Source organism: Dromaius novaehollandiae, chromosome 1 (genome assembly GCF_036370855.1).
Source record: "Dromaius novaehollandiae isolate bDroNov1 chromosome 1, bDroNov1.hap1, whole genome shotgun sequence".
Classification (NCBI taxonomy): domain Eukaryota; kingdom Metazoa; phylum Chordata; class Aves; order Casuariiformes; family Dromaiidae; genus Dromaius; species Dromaius novaehollandiae.
The window spans coordinates 120,194,142-120,203,323 of NC_088098.1; the positions used below are offsets into that span (position 1 = coordinate 120,194,142).

Here is a 9,182-nt window from a genome sequence, read left to right on the forward strand (position 1 = left end):
GCTTCTAGACACTTACCATACTTTACAGCTCTCCTTCCCTCGATTTCTAGTTCTTATTTTAGAATGTTTAGGAATACTATTACACTTTGTATAGTCCAAAGCCTCCCAGTCATTTTCTATATTAATCCTACATTGTTTCCTCCATCTAGTCAGTATCACAGATGTAATAGCTTTAAAAATTTTACCTTTTCTAATGATTTTTGTTTTTCCTTTTCTTTTCCTCCTTTTTGTTTTTGAAGTGTCACAGTAATTACTCTTATTGGAATCTGTTTCAGATTCTGTATCAGAAGAACAATTGAAGCTGGCACCAGCTCCAGATTTTGAACTCCCTGCAACTCTAGATGGCACCAAGCTCTCTGAAACAAAACTTCTCCCATCCTTCCTTTCTTCTCTTTCAGATTCTGCTGTGTCCTCTAACTCACTCAAGACTTTTGCTTTTTTTAAAGGAGCAACAAGCTGCTGATCAGTCGTTTTTCTGCTGTTCCACCTCTCTGATTCAGAATCTACTTCATCCTCAGAGTTGCTCACTGCAGGCTTATGTGCAGACGTTGACTGGTCAGAAACTTTCTGACTGCTCCCATCCTCTGAATTATGGCTTTTGGAGTCCTCCTCCGACAATTCTAGTATGGGACTTTTTGTTTTGGGAGATACAGAATGGACTGTCCCACGCAACTGTTTATGGCCATTGCTTTGCCAGTTTTTCTGCTTCATTTGTGTATCTGTCTCAGAATCTGATGTTGCATTTTCAGATTCACTAATGAATTTTCTTCTTGCAGCAGATGAACCGGGTTGAGAAAGAATCTTCTTCTTGGTAAACTGTTCTTCTCCTTCTTTTTCACTTTCAGATTTTAGACCTACATCATCCTCAGACCCATCCAGTAACATTCGCCTGGCTGCAGCTGAGGCATTCCGGTGAGGCAGTCTTCTATTCTTGCATCCAATGCCGATACTTTCTGAGCTCGAAACCTCTTCCTCCACGTCACTCATTAGCTTTAATTTATTAGCAGCCACAGCAGCACTTCTGCGTGGAATTTTTCTATGTCGACCAGTACTATTACTCAGTGACTCAGATGTCACCACTGAAGTATTTTCAGAGTCACTTCCATACAACCTTTTCCTGGCAGTTCTTCTCGTATTCCCATTCTCCTGCGGAAGCATTCCTGTAAAGTAAAAGAGTGATTAAAATCTTAAATACAGAAATAGACACTTCTTAATTCTTGTCTAATCTCAAACAGGTTCAACCCAACGACATGACTAATGGAATATACTTTTAGTAATAGTTATGTGCTTTTACTGTCTGGCAGGAAGAGATACTAAGCTATAACAAATTTTGAATTCATTCTAGTTTTGTGAAAACTAGAACTTCTTTACAAATTATTTTTACTTTAATTAAAGATTCAAAATGTTGCAAGATACTCCCTCTCACTAGACTTAGGTGTTTCTGCCTCCTATCCTGAGTACCAAAAACAGTATTTTCAGAAGTTCAAGGAGTAGTATTTTGAAAGCTACAGAACTAGCAACAGTCAAAAGTTAGTACCTTACATGTACAACAACTAAAAATAGCAATTATCTTTTATTAATAACACTTCCCTTGTGTTATTGGCCGTTGACAGGAAAACTAATCAAATCTTACCTATTTGTTTTCTTTGAGCAGCTCGATTTCTAGTTATCCTGAAATTGTTATTCTTTCTTCTAGATATACCATTGTGTAGTGGGGGTGACACAAGAATCGCGGAGCTTTCTTTGCTGTCTTCTGAGCTACTTGTAGAGGATGAAGAGGAAGAAGAAACCAAAGAACCTTCTATTTCACTTTCTGTTAAAAAATAGAATTTTTAATTAGAATTCTAAACACATTGTTAAATTCCAATTGAAAGCTATAGTTTACTGATCCAAAAAGTCTTCAAATTTCCTCATAATATTGACAGTGGACTGTCTATCATGCTTTGATTTCTCATACAGATATGAAATTGATAACTATATTTACAGAATATACCACTTAACATTTCTAACGTTTTCTATGATAGGAAGCTTCTTTGAGCTGTATTTTTGTTCCGACTAAAATAACACAGATGTGTTTCTTTTAGCAGGACGTGCATCTTTTAGCAGCACATCTCTCTTTTAGCAGGACGTGCATCCTTATTCTTTGAAGGAAGCAAAAACTTTTGTGGGGATAGGGGGAGAACAGCCAGAGATTAAGGTTTTTATGCCTCTAAGAACTTCCATTCTGCCATTTGTTAGTTTGGGGTGTTAATTTTTTTTTACATACCCTATGCAGATAAATGACCTATATTTTACACAGCACCGTTTATCAAATAGCTTATGTTTTCCTCTCAAATAGGCACTCATTCAGCACAACCACTTTCCTAAAACTGTTTGAAATGCAGAAATTCTATTACTGAAATTGGTAGAAAATTTAAGAGCATCAAGTAACTATGTTAGTGCATCAACTTTTTCTCAGTCCCAGTCAACTCAAGCTTTTTAGTGAATCCCCATACAAAGTGGCTAAAATTACCATCTGTTAGACTGCAATATATAACCAAGACAGCTCTGCCTCTAACTATCCTAATGACAAATCTCCTCTTCGGAGCAGGCTTTTCATTAATAAAGGAGCTGACTAACCTTACTGCAGTCTATATAATTTTAAAGCAGAAAATCTTGTATTTAGTACACAGATCTTCAATAATGTAGTAAGAGTTCAAAATTGAACAAAATATACAATATTCAAAATTCAGTCTTACTCAGAATACAAACTGCATAGAAAACTTGTCTGAAAAACTTCCCACTGATTACCAAGGAAACATTAGTAAACTTCATAGATATGACCAAGATAAAAATCTGCACCTGAAACAGATTTCATTTCTTACCTGATGACAAAGCAGAACAATTTGTTAGTGTTGTAGATCTAGCCTTTCCATTCCTTTCAAAGGATGCCAGGCATGCAGAATCAGAAGATTCACCAGAGGAACTATGGACGTAATTGCTAGCATTCACTTTATGGCTTGTTACACAAGCGGCTCTGCTTGAGGTAGGTAGAGTAAAAGAATCTTCCTGCTCAGATTCAATTTTTGCCTGAGATTTTAATGGTTTCTGCTTCAAATTTCTAGCGAAAGGGGAAAGAGGTAAAAGCAACAGAGGTTGTAAAACTATGAAAAATAGGTAATTAAGTATTCTGACAATAATTCTTCCTCCGGAAGCTTACATCATATGGCATATGGTTAGTTTAGATTTATGGAAGGGTAATTAGATGTGACCTAACAAGGTGTGGGACAATTTTCATTTTGATAAGCATTAAGTACTTCCAGTAAAAAATAGTCTATACTCCTGGAAAAGTTGTATGAGAAAAAGAGTTTCTTTCTCTACTCTGACTGGAGGGGGAAAAAAAAAAATTCATACAGAATGTGCTTGTGACACAAATACCCTCTTATTAACATCAAGTTGCAACAACAGTCTCTGAAGTCTGAATCTCAGAGTCTTGTCAATCACACATAAGCCTCAAGTTAAGTGCTGCACATACAAGCATTATTCCATGATAACCTGAGCTCCAAAGACACCAAGAAGGTGCATCTTTGAGGAATTAATTTTCTGTCTAAAATAAAATGCTTATTTGTAGTAGAAACCCACTGATCCAATTCTCCAGTAAAACCCTTCCTCACAGATGTTGGAGTATTACACACTGTCCAGATATTCTGTTTGACTACAGCAGAAGAAAAATGATCTAGAGGGGAAATGGAGAAGGGACATGCATTATACACAGGCAATGCAGAGGCTGCTAGGCACTGGAAAGTCACTTTTTACATTTAGAACTACTGTTTTGTCATTTGTTTCCTTTTAGTCATAAGCTTTCAAATATTCTTCTAGATGCACGTGTATGCACTTCCTGCATGATGGCTTAATATCCAAATGCTCCCCCTGAATATTGCTGAGCCTCATTTCTGCTATGCACCACTGAACTGTAAACAAGTCGCATACAATGGTTCAGATAGGAACACACGCATTCATTCAAAGAAGAGTTCCTGCCTATCCTAATATGTGTTTCTTTATTACATGAATGAAATTGTTTCACTGGGAAGAACTACAAACGAGGAATATTCCCAAGTGTTCAAGGCATCCATCACAGGACGTGCATATGGTGTAATCCAACTTTTATGCACAACAATAAAAACTGAAAGTGTAGGAGTAATCCACTACTCAGAATTTTAAGACGACATAGTCTCATACGGCAAAGGAATTTATTCTTAAGACTTTAATTCTTAGAACTCTTATTCTTATCCTTCCATTGCCAGTCAAAAAAAGGCTGGATAGCAGAAAAAAGGGACATGCTAAGTTCCCACAGTATACCAGTTTAGCTTTTGTATTTTGTCTCGCTTCACCCTACATACAAATTGAGAAGAATACATGGAATTAATGTCAGCCAGCAGTTGTGTCAGAAACTTATAGGACTGATAATTTCTGCTGTGCAGTCCTGTAATACATTTTGCAATCAAGTCTGATTCCTTGACTAAAGTATTAAAAACAGAAAAACAAACCCACCCTCTTCTACCTTCAGTCCCTCAGTTGTTTACACTACGTTTTACACCACAAAAGAACACTTTTTCCAAGTATGTCTTTCCTGCCGCGAGAGAGGTAATTCTAAATATATCTCACGAAAGTTTGCTATCCATCTAATAAACCAATTGTTCTCATCTTCCAAGACTAAATATGATAGGATACAAATATTTGACATTGTGATAAATCTCCACATCTTTGTAACTCATTTGGTTACCTGAGTGTTTTGGTAGGAGGCTGAACTGAGCTTTGACTCTGAAGTCTTCTAGTATATCTCTGTTTTTTGCGTAGTTTTTCATTCTGCTTCTGACCATTCTTGAAATCTGAAACGATTCTTCTCATTTTCTCTTCAAATAATGCTGACAATCTCAAGGTCATGCTATAAATCTAAATAAAGAAGATTATATATAAAAAACTGTAACATTTTATCCAAGAATAACATTTCTAAAATTGAAAATTGTACAGAAATATTAGAAAGAAAAAGTATGGCAAAGTAATGCTCTGTAACACTAGATAAACAAGACATATGAACAAATATATTTAATATTTTTGTTGCACTTCTTGCCCACTATCTACCCAATCAGAAACTTTACCAAGAGATAATGATAAACAAACTAATTCCAAAATAAAAACTAATGCTGTTATGGCAAGCATAAAAACACAATATTAACAGCCACCTTTGATTTTTTGTTTGGAGTGTAAGATTTTGCATTACTAAATATTAGTCTTATATCTTTGCACAGTTCCATTGGAGTGTCATAATTCCCAGCTTCCAGCGTTTCTTTCACTGTACCAAAGTCCATTGGAGTGTCTATGATATGCCTATAATCCTAAAGATATGAAAACAGAGAGAGAGAGAGAGAGAGAGAGAGAGAGAGAGAGAGAGAGAGAAAAAAAAGTAATTCGACAAAGTATAAAGAAAATAAAACATTTTTAATTTTATTATTTCCATCATTTAAAGGTGAACTAAGATGACCATGGATTATCTTTACCATCATCTGAAGACAGAAGCACCCAGTAGACAGCTTAGCTTTCACAGAGACTACCTGATTTGAAGCCTCCACTGCATTACCCTCCTGCTCATTTTCAAGGTTTTTTGCATCAGCTCATTATCTTTCAAAAACTTCTGAAATGTCATATGCCCAAGAATGCAGCTTTCCGGTTTCTTCTGAGTTACCTCTATAAGAGCTATCCAGTAACAATAACATGCAAGTAAAGGATTTTGTTATCAAAATGACAAACATGGCTGTGACAAATCTTCATGTAATCCTTCCACTGATGCATTTTTAGTATGAAAAACAAACTGGATTGGTTAAGAAACAAACCACCCCTGCTCTCTCCTAAAATCTCTATCTCATTCTCTCCCCTGTAAACGAGGAGTTTTGGAGAACCCCAAAATGTTCTTCAAACCTGAAGAGACCCAAACTCAAAATATAAAGCTCGGAAGCAAACAGTTGCATGGTTATTAAAAAGCTTTCTCTCCTTGAGAGTTTATTGGGTCTTTAAAACAAGCAAGACAGAAGAGTTAGCAAGAATACCATGAGCAGTTAAGAGAAAGAAAAGAACAAATCAGGTTCATTGCTCAGACTCAGCAAACAGATTTTTTTTACAGTGCCCCAGAGAAGCAAGTTTTAATGAAGAATATGCAGATTTATCTAAAATGACTTTCATATAAAAGATAGTGGGAAAGAAAATAAAAAGAAAGTGTGAACCCACTACTGTAGCAAAGAAGGATAAGTTTGGAGAAATGACAAATGACTTCTGACATTAAGATAAGTTTCTAAATAAGAGGCATGGCAAAGCTGCAGAAGTCCTTAGGAAAAACGAGATATTTGATTGATATGAAAGATGTTCTGAGATGCATTTTACAGGGAATTCAGAGAAAACAAAACACAGGATGGATGGAACCTATACTGTAGAGGCATACATCAACCAAGATGTATATTCTCTCTATATATGAAGCTTCAAAGAGGGGGCAGATTCCCAAAAATATTCAGTGAGCCAGTAGAAGAGATGCCAGCAATGGCAGTTGGAAAAAACAAAGCCACAGGAATACAGATAATAAGTTCAGTTTTGACTGTGATCAGTTCAAGAGAAAGTAGACATTTAAATGTTATCTTCAAAGTTAATAGATAATGGCAAACCAAGAGAACTTATATGCTTATTTACGGTAATGCAGTATTTGCAATCCCTACAACACTAGTTTACAATTTGTTTTGCATTAATATTTTGATGGATTGTATCTTGATATACAGCTCATACTTCTAAGCACACAGCAAAGTAAATTCTTTTGAGTGGTTCTGGACTAAAACTGTAAGAACAAACAGCTCCAAGAGCAATGTGGAGATGTTATTATGGTACCAAACGTTACAAGAAAAACAAATAATATAAATATCTTTCAACAGTTATCAGAACAACTTACAGGATATTGATCCAAATCAACTGGCTGCCTAAAAGGTTCAGAATCTTCACACTGGAAAATTAAGTTCACCAGTTCCATACACTGTTTCTTCCAACTATTTTCATCATAGCCAGTTTTCATGCTTTTTCCTCTTTTTAAAACCCGTCTCTTAAAAAAAAAAAAGTCAGAAAAAGCATTACTAAAACACAGCCTGAAAAACTAATCTTAAAAATGTAATTCTAATTATTTGTGTATCAGAAAAATAGGCTTCCAAGCATGGGTTTTTTAATATAAAAAAGGCACTAAACTGCTAGCAGATTTTCTTCTCTAGTCTATACTAATAGCTTTGACAAATTATAATTTCTTTTTCCCTCCTCCTGTTTCTTGTTCATATAAAATAACCAATGCACATATACAGATACCTTCTAATTTCTTGAGAGTTACTCTTAAAACAGCAGAGTAATATCCATTACTCTAATTTTCTCAGTGTATCAGCAGGATAATGCTTTTATTTCAGTGTCGTACAGATAACTGAAAGCTCTTACAGTGAACAATATTTACATCAAATTCATCAGCAAGATTTTGCTGGACAACTATACAGTATAAAGGTGTTAAAATAGCAACAATATTTAGGCAAAGCATTTAGTTCCTTATTAACATCAGAAGAGTTCTGATCTATCTGTGATTGTTATAAAAAAAAGCACCACTCCCATAAAATTTCAATACAGTCAGCTAATCTTTTTTTCTTCCTGCTAGACTGGATTTGAATATGTAAGGTAAAGATTAGCCAACTCACTTTTCTTCGTCTATATGAAGTTCTCGGAAGACATTTCTCATCATCCTGCACAAAATAAAATCAATTATCTTCAAAAATATGTATGAAGTTAAATGGCTAATGGGTGCTCAAAGTATCATTATATTTTATATTGTGGTAAAAGAAACTTAAAAAAATTCTCATTTTTCTTGATGAGACAGAAAATGAGCATATCAAAAACACAGCACAGCCTTTGACAGACTTGGAAAGTAACATCCTAAACAGATACCACTGAACATTCCTGACTCCAACTCTTGTCCTTAATACAAAGGAAAACACCAGCAAAAATTGCAATGAGAAGTTACCCAGAGCATTACTTTTGCACCATCCAACACCAGGCAGAGATTGTACTCCTGGAACACCATATTAAGTATTTAAAGACATCCTGTATGAAATGTCAGTTATGCTTCCATCAGCTTTGAGCCTCAATGACTAAAGATCATCAGCAATTCAATTCACAAATAACAGAAGTCATAAAACTTTCTGCGTTTTTGTTGTCCTGAGTTTAAGAAAGGCCATCTTGTGATCAAGTTTTTTTAGTAAGCTTCTAAAACACAGAAACGCATTATAATGCAGAAATACAGAGATAATGCTAAAGTAGGGAGATGCAGTAATAAAATGGCTCATTTTTTTCCCTACATATTAACCTGAAAGGGAGGGCAGCCACTTTGCAACCTTCCGAAGTCTTGTGAATAAATGCTAAATTAGAAATCAAAATGTGAAAAAGACATCAGTTTGAGAAGTTTGGGGTACAGTGTTAATAGACAGTATTTGCAGATAACTATGCACTTACTGCATAACAATACTACACATTAGTATATAACAATACTACTGCCTCTATCAGATTTAAAATAAATGCACTTTATTAAGTTCTCCATGAGGCATGCAAAACCAATGCGTAATTCAGCGTGGTGCAGAGAGAAACTAAGAATCAAAGTATCACTGCAACAGTCGCACACTTTGCCAACTTTTAACAGTTAACACTGTATGGGTGACATTTTGGCTGTAGAGGTAACCAAAGTAATTAACAAACACAGTGAAAGATAGCTGTTCAAGGAACAAATATTTCTGTTCAAATAGATAGCTATTCATATGTTTATATATTTAATGTATTACATTACTGCACATTAATAAGTGTCCAGAAATACAGTGCCACTCAAAACATGGGAGAAAAAACTGTTTTATTTGATGCCACAGTCATAGTACAAAATGCATGTTTGTTTTACTTCTGTACAAGTAATGACAACACAAAATGCTTTCATTAAAGCATAAACTAAATAGCAATGCATTAGCTTTATCTTGTAAATACATAAATATACACAAAAACACTCCTGTAAAAATAACTGAACAATTTTACTATATATATTTGAAGATTGGTAGTATTTCTCTATCATGCTAATACATTATTGCAATTATTTACTA

At 34.9% G+C, this 9,182-nt stretch overlaps 1 protein-coding gene across 2 annotated transcripts in view; it reads right to left on the reverse strand.

Moving 5' to 3' along the window:
* The window catches only part of BRWD1 (bromodomain and WD repeat domain containing 1), a 69,863-nt gene that overhangs the window by 9,811 nt on the left and 50,870 nt on the right, over positions 1–9,182 (reverse strand). For both annotated transcript variants that reach the window (XM_026121494.2, XM_026121493.2), the window contains exons 34-40: positions 7,743–7,787; positions 6,968–7,114; positions 5,223–5,375; positions 4,763–4,932; positions 2,865–3,100; positions 1,634–1,813; positions 186–1,160 (exon numbers count right to left, since the gene is read on the reverse strand). In XM_026121494.2, coding sequence (XP_025977279.2) covers positions 186–1,160; positions 1,634–1,813; positions 2,865–3,100; positions 4,763–4,932; positions 5,223–5,375; positions 6,968–7,114; positions 7,743–7,787 — 1,906 coding nt within the window. The remainder of the gene's footprint in view (positions 1–185; positions 1,161–1,633; positions 1,814–2,864; positions 3,101–4,762; positions 4,933–5,222; positions 5,376–6,967; positions 7,115–7,742; positions 7,788–9,182) is intronic.